Below are 19789 nucleotides of genomic sequence, written 5' to 3'. Positions count from 1 at the left end.
GGCTATATAAAGTTTTGCAAAACAACACAAAGGGTTTATTTGCCTTACCGTCGTGGCAGTAGCTTCCCACATAGCTGGTGTTGATGCAGTTGCAAAGGACCTCCCCCTGGCTGACGGAACACAGGCCTCCGTTATTGCAGGGTGAGTGCGCAGAACAGATGTAGTCCATGTCGTTGTGGACGGATTGACCATCCAATAGCACCGGCAGAGCTTCGCCCACTCTCAGATTGGCGATGAGGCCACGGAACGGCGGCTCATACTTGGCAGTGCTGGATGTCAGAGCGGAGAGACGGACATCTGGAGAGATCCCGCCCACGTAGAGGTCGCTGGCCACGACCATCTCATTCCTCTTTGATTTGACCTCGGCCGTTTTCTCTTCGTTGTCCACCAGCAACTTGGTCTCCCGGTAGTTCCGCGAGAGTATAACTCGGTGCCAACGGAGGTCGTCAATACGTGTCTCCGTGTGCAGGGAGGCCGGCTCGGCGCAGTGGATGGCGAAGCGTAACTGGAGCCACCCGTCAGACACGAGGAGCTCCAGAAAGTCACAGTCTCCGCCATCGTCTAGATACAGCACCAGAGCTTTGCTTATGTTTGTCTTCAGGATGAAACTGAGCTCAGCCGTCGTCTTGGCGTCCCATTTTCCGTAACGTGTCCACTGACCCGGAATGCCTTCATATTCCAGGGCCCTTCCCATTAGCACCAAATGAACTAAAACCAATAACCAGGACGCTTTGTTGTGAAACCTGGCCATGATGCTTAGAGTCTAGCAGTTAATGCATATGTATGCAACCAATAAGAGAGAGATAGAATTGCTCAGTGTCTATTGGAGGTTTAGGAGCTCTCAAAACCCAAAGCGCAGTTCTTGCAAGCAGTGTTTCTCTAGCCTTGAGTGTCTATTCGGATTCTTTTTGCCATCCTTCCACGCGTGACAGAAACACAAGAGATATCACGAGCGATTCCCGAGAATGTGTGCTTCCTCGTCTTCGCCATCCAGTATCTTGGGCTCCATCCACAGCCCCAGTCGATTCTTCAAGTGTCAACTAGGCAAAGAGCCTAGGTGGCGTGCTTTGTCTTCTCAGCCACACAACATTCTAGAACAAAAGGAGAAAATGGAGAAGAATGGGAAAATGATTTATCATAATCACGTGCGAAATATGCCATGAGTAAAAATGTCTTCCAAATCAAGTAGGTTCATCCAGACTTGGTATGGGCATAATATATTATTCACTTGTGTGGAATTGATTATTCGTTAATCAGCTGTAGAAGTCAATAAAGCTATATGTGCACATCAAAAATTGGGTTTAGGAAAACAATTAAGCAATCACAAAAAACATTTATGACACAACTGATCAAAATCATGGGGGTAACTTTGGAGTCAGTTTCCGTCCCTGATTGAGATATGGCCAGGAATTAAGAGTGTTTGCGTCAATGTCTCCCTGTAGTTTTGCAACCGCATTCCAATAAGGCGGCAGGGTGGGGGGGGGTTTAACAACAACTTGTGGCCACCTCGTGGGACACCAAGTCCCATAAGCTTGCTTTTCTCTCTGTCTGGACTCAGGCTAAGCGACTAACAATACCTGTACAGGTCAGAGACTGGCAGTGGTGGAACGTTAGTGGGTGATGTGACAAACAGAAAAAAATAAATTGTGATTTGTCAGATAACACCACAACAAGCCTCCCGGACATGAGCAAAGCTTCTGGCAATGTGTTTATTTGTGTTGAGGACTAGTCATGAAATGGATGAGATATAATTTTAAAATTGTTTTATCAGCCACAAAAATTCCACCACCTTTTGTTTGAGAAGTTAATTTTTCTCTGACAAACTACAGCAACGACAAGAGAGCAATCAAATAAGTATTCCCATTGGCGTGGCCAGAACCTGAACTTTCAAGATCCATTAAAAAAAGTGAAAGAAAAAAAATAGGACTACAATAATATTAAAATGTTTAGGAAATTAAAGTCACAATAGTTCAAGAGTAAAATTATACAGTGGAATACTACGTGAGAAAAATTATAATATTACGAGATCAACACACCAGAGCATTTGGCGACAGGCGTCGGGTGACAAAACGCGGCTGGTTTGAATTTACCATAAGGCCCCATTGCAGAATGGAGAACTGAAACATAATGTAGCTTCTATTTTCAAGGACAGCAGGAACCCAATTTAGCATGTATGTATGTAACACCGTTGCCGCACACGCAATTATCTGAAAGCATGAAGACACAGGCGCCGTGGGGATGCTTGGACACGGCAACGTGCCGCTTGGGTGAGTTCTGTCTGAAAAGCACCGCCAAATAAATGCCGGATATAAAGCAATGACTCTGGTGTGTCAATTTGGAAGAGAGGCAAAGAACTTGCAGTGTTCTTTGTGCACTTGTTTCCATAAGAAATGTTTCAGGAGTCTGACGAAATTGCCGCAAATTTTTTTTTTCAGACCGGATTTGTAAACAAGCCTGCCATTTCATTTCCACATTTCAAGCAAAGATCTCCAAAAGCCTGAACTGTTTGCCTAAAGTGTCCAGACACACTGTAGTAGTCAACATTTCCACAATTACTAAGGTCCACTTTACAATAACAAAGCAAGTGATGAATGGCACAAACAAAACAAAAAAACAGCGGCGATTAGTTTCCTTCTGGTTCAAACAGTGTCAGTATAACAGAACATCATTTTTGCATAAAAAAGGCCTAAGTTAATATCATTAATCACTTCACGGTTCACTGAGGAGGATGAAGGATGACCATTCTGGCAACAGCGTGGAAAAACTGAAGCAATGAAATAAACTGCTTTAACCATATTATTCTGACATCCACAAAAATGGTATAAAAATGTATTCAGAATTTTACACAGTCAAATTTGGCACACGTGGTGCAACCATGCCTCACTAAAAATCGGATACCAGTTCGTCAATCACGCTTCTTATAATTAGTATGCGCCACTGTGTTTAAGGCACGGAAATATAACTGCGAATGCCATCCTATGGCTTTATTGTACCCTACCAGATCACTTTCAACAGACTACAGAAGGTACTTAGTGGATCTCTTAAAAGATACTAAATGCAACTGCAATTTGTTATTGGCCAACATCAGTCAAATTCAATCCGCCGTCTTCTTACGAGTAAGATTTGCATGAACAACAAGATTTATTTTAAGGAAGAAATATTTTTGTTTTATGTTAAACTGTGATTTTTTCCCTCAACGGGAAGCATTAGTAAAGCCATCTCCTGCAGGGCTGGCCCATTTTTTTTCATGGCACAGAGAAAAATATATGATATGCTGGAGTCAGGGGGGAATTACGGCATCTACTGGGGCTCCGCAGATGAGGAACTGCCACATTTGAGTTCACTCGCATTTGGTGGAGTTGCAAGAACTAGCATGCCAAAGGAGGCAAATCAAAGTTGCTCTTGAAAGCTGGAGGCAGGAAAAAAAACCTTTCAGATAGATGGCTTTATCATGGGAATACCTGTAGTTGTATCCTGGAGGTCATACTACAAACTCACTCGTTCCTCACAAGATGAATTGCAATTTGCCAAGGTCAGTTACAGAGTATGAAATGAGAGTCTGTCCCAGTTGCATCTATGTGGTCCGACTTCACCTTGTTTTCATTACAGCAAAGAACACATTTGTATTTCTAGATGCGGTGCGCTCAGCTTCTCGCCTTCGCCGTGACTTTATTGGGGAAGAAAAACATCCTGAGCAATAAATGTCACCATCAGCATCATAATGTGGGTCGAGATGATCTCAAGCAGGTTATAATGATCTGAGGTAAACAAAGAGATGGCGTGCTGTTTACCATTAGAAAGAAAGTGAGACTGTCCCCTGTTGTAGGAAGGTGTAAATATGTTGTTAATTGGTGCTACATGGCTGGAGAGAACGGTGAAGGTGTTATTTTTTTTGGGTGGTCATATTTTATTTTATTTTTATGTGTGAACATATCTATTTCACGTAGGGCAGATTGATGTACGGTAGATGGACTTAAATTGAGGGCAATCATGATTTCATAAAGTATTACCCACATTGAAATGTGTATTTACTCCAAATTTGAAAGGCTGCTTACTTTGATTTGTGCCAGATTTGAATGTTTTGTGGAACCTTCTAGGTCCTGCAATCCTTAGTCATCGGCTCATCGAACCATTGCTCTTGCATTTGAAATTTCTGTTTGGTCGGGAGAATAGTCATTTCATTTAGAAAGAGACGGATTTAATGGAAATTGTCACCAAAACGCAGTCCTAAAATATCCTCATGTGAACCAGAGAACGGGGAAAAAACAAACAAAAAAAGCTGAAATGCTGAATTATTTTAGCCATTGAGGCACTTTGGAGATTTTGTTCAAGCTACATTAACACCCACAGATGATTTCAAGAGAACAAAACCACCCACGCCTGTATTATTTGTAGAAGTATGCCTTAGGCTGATTCTGAATCTGTCAATTTCATTTTTGTAAATGCTGTCAAGTAAGAACAAATGCTTGGACGTTCCTTCTTTTTCCACACGGATTTGGTAACATATTTTGAGACTTCAAAATTTAAAAATTGCCAAACAGAGCTCAGACATTTACCCTAACAATGTTGCTGAATCAGTAAGACAAAAGAGAATAATGTAGTATAAGCATAAAGTAATATCCTTGACAGAAAAGAGGGTTGCAATCTATATTTTTTTTTCCAATGTGAACGTGTGTATTTCAGATCCAATGGTTTTCGTTTTGCCGAGAGCAGTGAAGTAAGGCATTATTCTACTGATTGTGCATGTCCAGAAAATACACAGTGCTGCTCAAAAACAGGAAGGTACAATAATATGAGGAAATCCACTATTCACATTCAATTAAGTTGAAACTGTCTTGGTTTCATTGTATAAGTTACAGTAAAATGTCCGTGAATGGGGATCTGGCAGCAACTTGCCATAGAATCAATAGCATTGTACAGCATGAACTCAAGCGAGATGGCGACAGCGCTTACCAAATGATATAAAGAATGCACCACGCTCAATAAGCACAGTTCAGCAAACTCTTAGAAAACAAAATCCATTGCTTGAGTAGTAAAAGGAAATTGTATTTCTGTGAACAGGCTAATCAATAATCACACTTAGACATGCCTGCTTCTATTGCTTTAGTATATAATAAAATAAAGAGATTCAAACCAAAGTCTAACCAACAATAAAAGATTTCCAAAACACAAGTGCTGAAAAGAGTGTAGGAAAGAATTATTATGTAGGCAGACAAAAGACTTTGTGCGCAAGAAAATGTGTGAGTAATAAGAACAGGACATTACGCTCACAGTTGTCTGAACCATGCAGGCACATGGTAACTGGTGGATTCTAAGATAACGTTATACCCACTCAAAGGTGACAGAAGATAATCAACGTCCGCAAGGACACAGAAACTTTTGCCCAATCCGAGACTGATGCCACCCCTGGATGATATCCCATCAGCCAATCAGATCAGACTCCTTCAGATAGACTGAACATTTCCATCAAACCTCTGGATGCTTAGAGACTCCGAGTCTACTTTTGACCTGTTTCAGTTTGTTGCTCATTGCCTTGTTACCTCTCTACTATTCTCTTCAAAATGAGTGTTCTTGGTCTCAAATGGTGGTTAGAACAAATTGAATGTGTTTTTGACTGAGAGGTCGGTACACGGTCGATTGGTCGCCGGTCTTTTGGTCGCCGATCTTTTGGTCGTTGCTCAAATTCTCTAAATACAAACTGCAAATTACTATTTAGTCATACTTAATGCCCTAGTAATTATTAGGCTAAAGAAAAGCTCCAAATTTCCCGGACTTTAATTGTTTTTTGTTGGAGAACTTGTTAAGACCCTGACTGACAGCTTCTTAAAGGGACAACGCATGTACATACATACTCCTATACACTCACACGTCGGCTCAGTGAAACTGCTCATGGCCATTGTTGGCTTTTATTGATGCGTAGACTGTGTTGTTTTACCTTGTTTTGTCGCCGGTCTTTTGGTCGTCAGTCTTTTGGTCGCCGGGCTTTTGGTCGCCCATTGTCGCAGTCGGGGCGACCAAAAGACCGCAACCAAAAGACCGGCGATCAAAAGACGGCGACCAAAAGACCGGCGACCAAAAGACCGGCGACCAAAAGACCGGCGACCAAAAGACCGGCGACCAAAAGACCGGCGACCAAAAGACCGGCGACCAAAAGACCGGCGACCAAAAGACCGGCGACCAAAAGACCGGCGACCAAAAGACCGGCGACCAATCGACGGCACACGGAGAGGTCAATTGCAATCAGCATTTACATTTTGCTCCCAACATGATGCAATGCTTTTGTACACTAAAAGCACAAAAATAACCATGGCGTTAATATAATACATGTTTTTATAATAGCAGTCACTAGTGAGCAGCAGTGTTTGTATGGGAAAATGCTTGAGCTCATGTTCCCCACAAAGCAGACAGCGAGCGCAGATAAATACGTGCAGCATGACCAGTTGAACTCATACACGCGGTTTTTGACGAATTAATGAGATTTTCTTCACAACTTAAAAACAATGCATAGTTTCTGACAGCTGCCTGTGAATTTTGTCATAGATAAGAAGTGGCTGTTGAAAAGCATCTGAGCTTCTCATGCCTTGTTTTGTAATCTGCGGGCAGTGGTGCAATGTTTCAAAAGACTGCATCATTTGCACTGTGTGGTTATTGGCCCCAAACAGTTTAGCTCGACTCTTTTCGCTCATCAATTTTCCTATAGAGGAGCAACAAAGGTTGATTAGGCTGTTGTCGTTTAAATGGAGCCTGGAAAACTATGAAAGCAATTACACTCCGCCTATGGAGGTGAACGAGCAGAACAGCGCAATGCGTAATGACACCAAGTCGACGTGAACGGCGTAACGCATAAAGTGAAAATGGGAATGCAGTCAAATAACTGAGCTGTTTTACAGAGAAGAATTTACATGACAAATCTTTAATGCCAAGGATCCAGGTAAGCATTGAAATTAGGCAGTGGATATTCAATTCATAGGGACGTTATCTATATTTCGCATCAATAAGTCATGCTCTCTATTAAATTAATACCAGCGCAGAGGATGACTTGGCAGCTGAGAGCAGAGAGTGGTGGAAATGAATGTTGAGTGATGTCCCTCGGTGATAAAAAGTAAGAACTGCGCCTGACTTTGTCTGCATTCCATAAACATTAGCAGCATGCTCACATCCTCGTATTTTAAGAATCGGTTGACAGCCAGTAATATTTGGACATATTAGTTGCTGGTTAAGAGATTCCAATCTAAGGCTCTGGCACTCACCTATCCATCAATTTTCCATTCTGGTGCGGCGAGCTAGCCAATCTCAAGGTAAATATAAGCAACCAAAAACATACATAAAAAACGACAAGGCTTTTGCAAGTTTTACATCCTAAGATTGTTCAGCTTGTTCAGTGAATTATACAATATATTATTGCAATTTGTAATTGAATAAATATATCATTAAAAAGACAGTTCTCAATTAAAATTAATTGACTGCATTCCAAATGGCAGATTAATCAATCAATTGCGAATCATTGTTAAGATGCAAATACCGATCTATTAGTCAAGTTTCCCCCAAACCCCCCTGAAACAATTTACTGAGACCACGACTTCCACTTAGATGTGTGCTTTTATGTATTACTTTAGTCATAAATATTGACTTATCTTTATCGCTAATGTAGGCATTGAATTATGACAGCCTTTACAACATTGCTGACAAGTGTAATGCGCTGCATGTCAAAAAAGAAATACTGCCATAATTCCCCAAATGAATAATTAATGAGAACGACCCCATAGAATAATGTTATACACTTTTAATTACCCAGATTAAGTCTGCTGCAGACAGATACAGAACAAAGACAGGCCTGACCTACATAGGCCATCATATTTTTTTTCAAATTAAAAATATAATACATAAATGTTGGTGTCATAGAGATCAATGTTCTCAATTGCATTTTCGACTTTATTATGTGCTGCTCTTTGCATTAAATCAGATCCTGATATCATGGAAGAGACTTTGTTTTGCTTCGATTGCTGTCTCATGCTGAATCATTTACAAGGCTTTCTAATTGTTCAAGTAATTAAAAGAAACGGAGAATTGATTGCTTCATCCAGGTTTAAGAAAGGGTCTGTCCATTCCATTGGATGCTCAAACATGTCTCCGCCTGCAGGTCCGCAACGCAGACTATATTTACTCGCTCATATTTAATCAGGCTTCCCAGCGAGACAACGCGCATGCAGAAAACTTGCTCTCCCAAGAGCCCCACAATAGCTGCTTACACAAAGTTATCAGATGGACACAAAGTGCAAGCGTGTGCATTAATGGATATTTTTAAACATGGGCTTGATGTTACTTTTTCAGCAAGTAGATAAGCGCTAATTAGTATGGATGTTTGCATGTGTATGACACAAAGCGTGACCACAAGGTTCCGGTGCTTCAAAGTCCAAACATTGTCAGGATTTTGCCTTTTGAGAGCAATATCCTTTTAGATAAGTGAAAAGCATGCAGTGAAGCATATCAAGAACAACAAAGATCTTTCAAGGCACTTTTCAAAGTCAAAGTGTCTTTCATCAGACATTCTTGTAATAATGAAGATAACTACAAAGATACTGGCTACCATGGATGCTATTGTTTACTAATCCCTTCCCCTGTTGTTCATTGTTGTGACAAAATTATATATATATATATATATATATATATATATATATATATATATATATATATATATATATATATATATATATATATATATATATATATATATATATATATATATATATATATATATATACATATATATATATATATATATATATATATATATATATATATACATACACATATATACATATATATATATTTATATATATATGTATATATATGTATATTCTCTACCTCGGTCACAGTCTGCAGAAGTTCCCCATCTTGTGGAAGACTTCCTGTGTGTGGTTCCAGTTTTTGTTTGCATTTTCCAGTTTCCATTTACTTTGATTTGCTTTGTACTTTTTGCTTTCGCTTTGTTGTTGTGAGGCCTTTGCGACTGTACTGTCGAACTTATAACTATGCCTTTTCTTGCTACTGTCACAATGAAATTTCCTGAATACGGGATGAATAAAGTTATCCAATCCAATATATATATATGTATATATGCATATATATGTATATATGTATGTATATATGTATGTATGTATATATATATGTATGTATATATGTATGTATGTATGTATGTATATATATATGTATGTATATATGTATGTGTATGTGTGTATATGCATGTGTATATGTATGTGTATATGTATGTGTATAAGTATTTGTATGTGTATGTGTATATGTATGTGTATATGTATATATATATGTATATGTGTGTATATGTGTATGTGTACATGTGTATATGTGTACGTGTGTACATGTGTACACGTGTACACGTGTACATGTGTACATGTGGACATGTGGAAATGTGTATTCCCTCGATCCTGAACAAAGGGGCCAAACCTACAACTATGATAAAAATATACAAATATGCACAGAAGTCCAAAGGATATAACTGTGGGGATTCCATGTTTTAGTATCAACTTTGACAAAATTGCATTGAGGTGCTTCAACAAATAATTGAGTTGATGGTAAAGAATAAAAAGCCACCTGTCGTTTGACAGATATTTTTAAAATATATATTTTTTGGTGTAGTTCCTCATCTTAAACTCACTTTGTAACAACGGAAAAATAACAATTGCCAATGTCGAGCTCATGTTCACATTGCTGAAGTATAGCCAATTTTCATTGAGTGCTTAGTATTTCCATCAATCCCTTAATGAACTACACAATTCTTGTGTGAGCATGTTGCTTGATAATTTGTCTCATTAAATGTCATGCATTTGAAATTACAACCACTATTGTAAAGTATTCTGAGGTCCGTGTCTCTCAACTGGCAGTACTAGCATTAATTTTTAATGAGTGTGAATCGGAGGTCTCGTACACTGAAAAAAGAGAAACTTCAGCACGAATTGTTCTGTAATGAAATAGTGTGTATAAATAGAACACATTTTGAAAATATAAGCAGTCGAAGGGCAGCAAGGGGTTGTCACTTAGGCTACACTCTTGCCTGGGGAGCCACAGCTCAGCTCCAAGGACAGCACCCGCCCTCCACCCTGCGGCGCACAGGATGAAGCCACAGAAGGCTGCTCAGCTGTGCGCCAACGCGCCAACAAGCTGCTAGCTCGCCTGGACCCAGTTGAGGCTTCTTACCATGTAAACGAAGAGCTGGAGAAAAGGGGCTGCAGCCAGCTATTATTGCAGACTTTCAGGATGGAACAAATTCTGCCAGTCTTATCCTGAGTCAGAGACACCTAAGAGATTTGGCTGCCTAACTCGCTTTTATTCCATTGATTAACTCATTTGAGCATGACTTGGCTTGCGAGCAACAACTTTGTACAAGTACAATAAAAAGACTGAAATTTTTCATTACGGGTAATGTCATGTGCCAATGTTAATCCAAAGTTTGCTGAAGTTAAGCCCACTGGACACTTTGTGGCCACGTTTTCTCTACCAAATTTTCTATAAAATCACAATATATATGTATTTTTAATGATTCATCTTAAACCTGACATTTGAAGAGGCGAGTGCGCCACTTTTCACTAAAAGTCAAACATAGATAAAATGGATGGTCAAGAAAATGCAACAAATGTCCATTGGTACCTCCTTCACCTTCACCAAGCTCATATTTGAGCAAAGGGCGATCAGGAATAATTACAAATCTTTTCTAACAAACTACAAGTACTGTATATTGCCTCAAATAGACTGCTTTCTGCAGAAAAAAAAGCTTAAATAAAATTTCAAGCAATGCATCCACATTTCAAGCGGTGAAAAAACGAAAAATGCAATATTTAATTCAATAATATGCAAGTCTTCAAGAATCTCATGGGAACATGGTGTTATATTATATTGACAAGAATTACAGATTAAGTACTTGCATAAAATACAGACAATGTTTAACATGACTCTACTTAGCACACTAAGGACTCAACCCTCATTCTTGAATTTTCAGACTCTAAAAGCAAGCAGTGACGGCATGCAATTCCGTATGTATGACATGTTGCAAAGTAGGTTCCCCGTACCGTGTCTTTATGAATCTTACATGGTATCTCTTCGACGGTTTCCGCAATCCTCTTTTTTAAAGGCGTGTTGAAGCCAACACATCCCCCCCCAACTCAATATTTTATAAAGGGGCAGTTTTGTGGCATGGCTTCAATTACGGGAAGGTGTTTTTTTTGTAGGGGGGGAATAATAGAAGTGTCTGGCTTGTTGTTGTTCTCAGGAGATGATAGATGGGTTATTTTGGGTATGACTACTATTGCGGTGTCAACAGTAGCACTTGCCGATGCATCATCTTTTTTTATTGCCATGTCAATCGAAAAGGCTGGATCAATGCTACTCTCAGACTACAATGAAAACCATAATTTAGTGTGACCCCCTACTGGAGATATTGCTGTATCAACATATAGTTATGTATTAGGATCACAAATGACTGTATTAAGCTTCATAATGCTTGATGTGTTGTGATTCCAACTTGCAGCATGCAATCACATTTTTTTAAAAATTGTATTTCTTTTAATGGGTATAATCACCACACTCATCAGATGCATAGTCACTAATGCTATCATCATTCACTATTATAACCATCTTCATTATTCACTTGACCATTAAACATTCAAATCGCAAAAGCTAGATCTGCTATTCTGTTGTTTTGTAAGGTGATTTAATGTAATCAAACTCATGGGCTGTTAAAAAAAAAGTACCATAACGAAAGATAAAGATGTTTTGTTTCAGCTAAATGTTGATTATACTTTATTTTGAAGTAGTGTCAATTGTACAGCAGCATACTGAAACATTTTTCATTGTATACACTAGTGAGGATAAAGCGGTTCAGAAGATGAGATGAGATGAGATTTTCAAAATTGAATCATTTTCTTTTGTTGGGAAATAAATACCATCCTATGGTGAGTGTATTTAATCTTCAATAAGCAAAATCACTCTAACTTCATTAATACTGTAAATTCATTCACACAAAAGAATAAAAACAGACATAATCATTTAAGAACTATCAAATTATACCAGAAGGGCTTTTTATATGTAGGCCATTGAGTGTGTGTGCGCTTGTACTTGTGCGCCAGCATTCCAAAAGTTGCAAGGGATTGGAACAGCTGACATTTTCACAAACCAGTAAGCCAGGTAATTGGGTAGCTAAGTGCACAACACTTGCTACAAGCATAAACAGACTTCTGCACACACTACCCCATTAAGTTAATGCAAATGTTCTGTAGGTGTACTACAGGAACAAATGCAACACGCATCTGCTCACTACATTGTAGCTTACACCAGAAATGCGGATGAGTTTCCCCCCAAAAGATTGCATGGAGACGACAGGGATCATCAGCCTAAACCTTTATCTGTGATTGACCTATTCTAATCAATGCCTCAGAATAGTATCTCTTATCAGCTAAGATCGCTGCTATGAGTCAGTGCTATGAAGGCGACATTAAGCGCAACCTGACGCATCTGTCAACGAGGTTTGCTTCCTCGCTCCTTTATGCATGTGTCAGATGTATTTGGCTGGAGTTTTCAGTTACAAGAACGCCCTACTCGCTTTGAGTATACTTAGATACTTATTATGAAAAGCAGGGAGGTGGTAAGGGGTGACACTTTAGTCTCCAACTGTTACGCTAAAAGGGGAAATTCTGAGAAACTATTTTAGTTACATCGTTAAAGGAGCATTATGTAAGACTGGTGGCCAAAAATGGTACAGCAACCAGGATCCAACTATCAAAGCGCACAGCATCGCTTCCTCTTTGGGGCTTGAGATAGGATCATGCTGCGTTATCATACTATTGTTGCATTTCAATCAGAAAAGACAGAGGCTCACAAAATGCACATAACCTTAGCAATGATCATGTGAACATAAAGCAAGTGTACAACCTACATGCCAAAAAGTACATGATAATACACTCTTCAAATATAAGGGTTAAAAGTGCATCGGGGTTAAGTTAGTGCACAAAAAAATAAGAAAATATATATTTTTTCATCCATCCATTTTATCTCCCAGCAGGCATAACGTTGCTATCTTTGTGACTGTCAATATTTAAAATGTAAATTCCCAAAATTAACATAAAGATACAGTACAAACTGCCGAGTTCCGAGAATCACATATAGGTTGAACTACAGCAGCTATTCCTTCATCCATTTTACTAACAGACATATGTACTCACCTAAAGGAAGACGCTACTTTTGTCCTATTCAATTAACCCAGCCAGTACATAAAGTTAGCGCATACTCTGTTCCTAGTCCTATTGTCAATTAACCATGAAGACTAATAACTAATCTGGTAATTGGCTAATGGTAGAAGGTGGGACATTTGTTGTAAATACAGAATGGAAACAATAAAAAGATCATCTTTTAAAATGCTGGTATTTCCAAAAACATGTTTTCCAACGGAACAAGGCCGCTCCTTCCCCCCAACGGCAAATATGTGGAGCGAGTCGAGACTTTCGAATTTCTGGGGGTCCATATCTCTGCTGACCTCACTTGGGCAGCAAAAACACAGCACTCATGAAGCAGGCACAGCAGAGGCTACATTTGCTGAGAGTACTCGGGAAGGAGAAACTAAACACCAACCTGCAGAGGGTGATTAACACAGCCCAAAAGATCATCAATTGCCCCCTACATACCCCTGTCCACCATCTACAAATCCCAATGCCTAGGAAGGGCAAAGAGCATCATAAAAGACAAAACACATCCAGGCTTCCACCTCTTCAACCTGCTGCCCTCTGGCAGGCGCTACAAGAACATAACAGCCAAAACAAATAGACTCAAGGACAGTTTCTTCCCAAGAGCCGTCACCATACTCAACTCGAGTTCTGCACCTTTTTCATGTTGACTATTTATCTATGTTGACAACTTATGTTGACAACTTAGGTTGACTACTCGTTAGGTTGACTACTCGTTAGGTTGACTACTCGTTAGGTTGACTACTCGTTAGGTTGACTACTCGTTATGTTGACTACTCGTCATGTTGACTACTCGTTTGGTTGACTACTCGTTATGTTGACTACTCGTTATGTTGACTACTCGTTATGTTGACTACTTATTTATTTATTGATTATTTATTTGTGCACTTCATGGTGAAGCCTCAAATCTCATTAAGCTTGTATAATTACAATAAAGACATTCAATTCAAGTCAATTCTGAAATATTAGAGCGTTTTAATGAATAGTTGAAGTTTAATCATACGAAATGCTACTTTAAGACAAAAACAACATCAACAAACAAGATCAAACAAAGTTGCCAACAAAGGCTTGAAGTGTTAGATTTACCCTATAGCTAATGCACTATATCTGCTGTAGTATGACTCACTCGGGGGATGAAATAGATGGACTACACTCCCCACGTGCAGTGGGGGGGGGGGGGGGGGGGGGTCTATAAAAGATAGGCCTGAGGTGGCACTGGAGGACAGACTGTGTCAAACTCGTTTACCCACTGCGCAGCTGCCACAGTGCCGCATCTCAGAGTCACCATGTCATGGTCGCCTTTGACTCGGGTGCATAATGGTGGCGCTGAAATTGTATTGCTTATCTTTTCAGCAATCCAAATGGTCAGAATCAGTGTTTTTGGCCAACATATCAAATTACTCTTAAAATATAGTAATGATAATCTCATCGTAATGCCACCATCAAACTGTTCGTGGAGTACAAACAGCTGAAAAAAGGATGATGTCAAGTCAACCTGAAGGGAATATTGGGAAAATACGGAATCAGAATTAGGACAAGATACATTTAATTAGAAAAACTGCGATTGGGAATTTAAAATGTATGAAAACTAAATCAGAGACCATCTAATTCTTTGCACGTGCCTTCCAGAAATACTAAAATCGAAATGGTGCGAAAAGTAGCCACCGTGAAACCGACCCCAGCTGAGTTTGACGAAATGTGACAGTTCCTTCCCACTCAAGTCAGAAAGAGGACCAAATTGCTGCTGAGACCCGTCACCCCCACAAGAACAATCTGTGTCAATCTGCACCTCGTAAATTAAGACCCTCATCAAGAAACCTCCTTAATTGAACGAATGGAAAAATCAGATGAGACTAGCGGTTTCTGCTGCACCCGGTTGACACTACTGGGATCTGTCACTGGTTTACTTGCTCAGGCTTTTCTCCCTTTCATACAGTAGAGTGCTAATGATGCAAATGTTTGCCCTTGAAATCCCAGTTAATAAGCAGCTATGCTATGACATCCACAATTAGATCATCCAGCGCTGTCACATCTCATCCAGAGGAGAACGCCACCAGACAAAAGTGAGAGTGGGCGTCAGCGAGCGTCTGCTCTGCCTTATTTCTTTCCTTCCTTCTTTCTTAACGCGGTACATGCACACTGGTGTTTGCAAGCACTTCAGAGGGCATCACGCAGGCTTTAGTTTATTCTCCACAATGAATGATCCAGTGAGAGCTGACATGCAGCCTCCTGACGCAGGTAAGGTGTTCGAGAAAAATGCCTTTATAGACAAGGCAGCCGCAGGCAAGGATAGGATTGAGTTTGCTCAGATGAGACTCCTGATGCATATACAATAATGAATTAGCATGAATCTGTTCCTCATGAGTGACGCCTGCAAGTTGGAGGCAGGGTGGAAATAAATGACTGCCGCACTATTTACCACACATGTCCCGCACTGCCGTCGTTTGGCCATCTAAGTGTGACAGGCCTGCATCGAGCACAGTGGAGATCGACGTGACGGATGGATGGCCAGGCAGCTGTTAAAATCTCTTGGTTCAAGTCCAGACTGGTGTGCCACTCAATGATCAATTGCATCTGCGTGAAAATGCCATCCGCCTTGAAGTGACAAAGGAAAGCGAGGAGGCGGGGGTGGTGGTGGGGAGAGCTCTGTACCTTTAACCTCTTGTCAGGCGATCCTGTTGTTTTTTTCAGGTTTTTTTGTGTGTCAGAATGTTGTTTAGCTTTGCACAGTTTAAACCACTATAATGAGTATTTCACTAATTAAATGATGGCAAGTTAAGGAGTATTCAAGAATAAATTATCAAGACTCAAACAGATTCATAACTATTGAAAAAGTGCAATTAGAACAATTTTTGTAATGGTTTGCCTTTGCATAGTTGCAACCGATGATGTAATCGGAGGTAAGGATTCTAGCAGACTCAATGGAAAACGGTAGTTGAGAATTGTTGACTTTAAGGTGCCATGAGTTGGAATGCGAAATTGGAAGTGAGTCAGAAGAGGAAGTACATTATTTTGGGGTGATTTTACCATACAGGTTTAAACCAGAGGCAGAATAAACATAACGATGCCATTGAGTGAGAGTGAGAGAGAGAGAGCGAGAGAGAGCGCCCAGCATAGAATCATATTGGGCTCCAACAGCTTTGGACCCTGGGCACCTCCTGATTGGTAAATAAATTACTTTTATGGAAAAATTAATAACTTATCTTAAAAACATTAAAGCCAGGATTCTTTATACTGGTGCACTTTTGGCGATATCAAGGCCAACAACGGATGGTAAAAGATAGAGGTCTATATCGGTAGTTGTTGTGTAGGAACAATATCCTATCCTTTTCAATATTCACATCTTTCCAATAAAAATCATTGCATTTCTTGGATTTGGAACTGAAATGCTGGATGACACAGAGAAGAGACTAAAGGGTTAAGTTGCTGCCTGTGAAAAAGTCTGCAACTTCCTACTTGTAATTGTCAACATGGGTAAACCTCAACTATGAGAGACAGAATGTGGACTGATAATCTCCCTCGACCTGGGGTTCCATGCAAGATCTCACCCTGTGGCGTCAAAATGATAACAAGAACGGTGAACAAAAATCCCAGAACCACACGGGGGGACCTGGTGAATGACCTAAAGAGAGCTGGGACCACAGTAACAAAGGGTACTATCAGTAACACAATGCGCCGCCAGGGACTTAAATCCTGCACTGCTAGACGTGTCCCCCTGCTGAAGCCATTACACATCCAGGCACGTCTGCGGTTCACTAGAGAGCATTTGGATGATCCAGAAAAGGACTGGGAGAATGTGTTATGGTCAGATGAAACCAAAATAGAACTTTTTGGTAGAAACACAGGATCTCGTGTTTGGAGGAGAAAGAATCCTGAATTGCATCCGAAGAACACCATACACACTGTGAAGCATGGGGGTGGAAACATCAGGCTTTGGGGCTGTTTTTCTGCAAAGGGACCAGGACGACTGATCTGAAGATGAGACATGGTTGGGTCTTTCAGCATGACAATGATCCCAAACACAGCCAGAGCAACAAAGGAGTGGTTTCGTAGGAAGCATTTCAAGGTCCTGGAGTGCCCTAGCCAGTCTCCAGATCTCAACCCCATTGAAAATCTGTGGAGGGAGTTGAAAGTCTGTGTTGCCCAACGACAGCCCCAAAACATCACTGCTCTAGAGGAGATCTGTATGGAGGAATGGGCCAAAATACCAGCAACAGTGTGTGAAAAGCTTGTGAAGAGTTACAGAAAACGTTTGGCCTCCGTTATTGCCAACAAAGTTACGTAACAAAGTATTGAGATGAACTTTTGGTATTGACCAAATACAGTGGTACCTCGTCATACGACCGCTCGTCATACAAAATTCTCGTCTTACGGCGGAAATTTCGATCGAATAATTCGCCCGTCATGCGATCAAAATTTCGTGATGCGACCAAGCCAGGTGGCCATGGCACTGTGTTTTTTGCATATCTTTCGTGTATAACAATATCTACGAGCACGGAACGATTAATTCAGACGAGTTTGTCCTACGACCAGGAAACGCACAACGCGCATGCGCGGGCAAAAAGAGGGCTTTCTGGGTAATGAAGTATACTCGTGCACACAACACCCATAGGCAATGGCAACCTTTCTCAGAATAAAACTTCATTACCCACAATCAATACGTGGGTAAGCTCAATTATTGCATTTCCTGTTATTCTTTCTAAGGAAAGAAGCTCCCGTGATCGTTCTTTAAAGACTATTTCTCGTTGGCAAGTGGTCGTGCGTTATCCTATTGTGAGGACATTTGTGTGCATCATTTTGGGAATTTTTTGAAGGCAATACAACAGCAAACAGTCCATCGATAGCGAACGTGAGGGTGGAGGCGTGGCAAACCACCAACCCGGAAAACGAAGGTAACAAAAGATTACAACAAAATTAGAATACAGTTTTGTGTAAAGTTACATTAAACGTATGTTTGAGTGTATATATTAATCCAAGTTAATTTAAATTTGTTTGTTCCATTTACGAGTGCGTTGTCATGGAAAAAAAACATTCTGTCTCTCATGGTGGAGGTTTACTCATGTGGACAATTACAGGCCCCTCTAATCTTTTCAAGTAGGATAACTTGCATAATTGGTGGTTGACTAAATACTTATTTGCACCACTGTATGTATATATGTATGTGTATATATATCTATATATATAATATTTTTTTAAATGTCTTTCAAATAAGTATTTGATATTGTCTTAGTTTTTTTTTGTCGGGATAACCGGAGAACTCAAGACAATAGCATTATTAATGTTGTGTTTGTTGTTGCAAGGTATGCTTTGTATGTGTAAAATAACGACAGTCTAATTTACTAATGCTTGACCTTAATTTAAAGAAAGGCTGAATTTGCCTTAATCAGTTCACACTGATTGCACATAAACAGTTAACCTCTTCATTATTTCTATCCTCATCATACCATCAGTCCACTTGATTGCAAGCGACACCAGCAAAGGATTCCTTGATCCCTTATACCACTTCGGGACTACTTCACTCAATTATCACATTTTATGCTCTATTATTAGCACAATTGAAGATATACTTCATTTGAGTTAACCAGAGATATTCGGCAGGGACATATTTAAGGAACGTATGCGGCTAGTGAACTGGTGTTTGGTAATAGCTATGGTTCGAACTGCAGAAGTGGTTCTCGGTCTCTTAAATAAAACTTATTTTTTAACTACTTGTTTCCAATGCTACTAATATACAGACACACTTAGTGTACTTTGGGGGTTTCCAGACATGACAAAACCAACAAAGTACTTAAGTAGTCTTTAGAGGTCTAATTACATTACCATCGGACGCAATAACCTATATTTATAATATGTGGACTTCTTCTGGTAATGTATGTGTATTTTTGGTTAAATTATTTTACAATCATATTTCAGCCTCAAAACCATATTAATGTAATTATCTGTTTTGTCAGAAGTATGATTTTTCTTTGGATTGCATTCCATTTTTCCAGATTTAAGTGGCTGGAGGAGATGCATCACATATGACTGTGGAAACCAAATAGCAACACCATGAGCATGCACACATTCAGTGTGAAAATGAATGGTTCTCCATATTTATTTTTTGTGCGTCATACTGCATGTACATTAGAGCAAGGGACATTATTTTTTGTTCGTATTACATTATTGCGATGTCAACATACTGAGACAGAGCAGTATGGCACACAACTCTTATTCCTCCCCAGGGAGAGGTGTGTGGATATTAGCAAGAGATGAATACCTGTGCCTGTGAGGGAGTTGTCTGGAATAAAAAGAAAGATCTATTGAGAGATCTGCAACACGGATAGAGCACAACCTTGGTGGCACTGCAGATTTGACGCAAGTCCAATTTAAAAGCTTTGACTGGCCGAGCTGCAGTCAGTATATACTACTTTCTTATGTGGAATTTCAAAGTTTGCTGTCACTTGGCACTGTATTGTATCATGTGACATAGATAAAGTGTTTTATCTAAATGACAGCCTGCCAAGGTTCATTTGCTGAAGACAATGGCCTATGATCACACGCTG

At 39.9% G+C, this 19789-nt stretch overlaps 1 protein-coding gene across 3 annotated transcripts in view; it reads right to left on the bottom strand.

The window, feature by feature from the left end:
* Positions 1–19789, bottom strand: part of LOC144067843 (neurexin-2-like) — a 163873-nt gene that overhangs the window by 104509 nt on the left and 39575 nt on the right. For all 3 annotated transcript variants that reach the window (XM_077591839.1, XM_077591840.1, XM_077591841.1), the window contains one exon: positions 49–1091. In XM_077591839.1, the coding sequence (XP_077447965.1) occupies positions 49–751 (703 nt within the window). In that variant the 5' untranslated portion in view covers positions 752–1091. The remainder of the gene's footprint in view (positions 1–48; positions 1092–19789) is intronic.

Source organism: Stigmatopora argus, chromosome 22 (assembly GCF_051989625.1).
Source record: "Stigmatopora argus isolate UIUO_Sarg chromosome 22, RoL_Sarg_1.0, whole genome shotgun sequence".
Lineage (NCBI taxonomy): Eukaryota > Metazoa > Chordata > Actinopteri > Syngnathiformes > Syngnathidae > Stigmatopora > Stigmatopora argus.
This window is presented reverse-complemented; position numbering and strand designations above follow the sequence as displayed.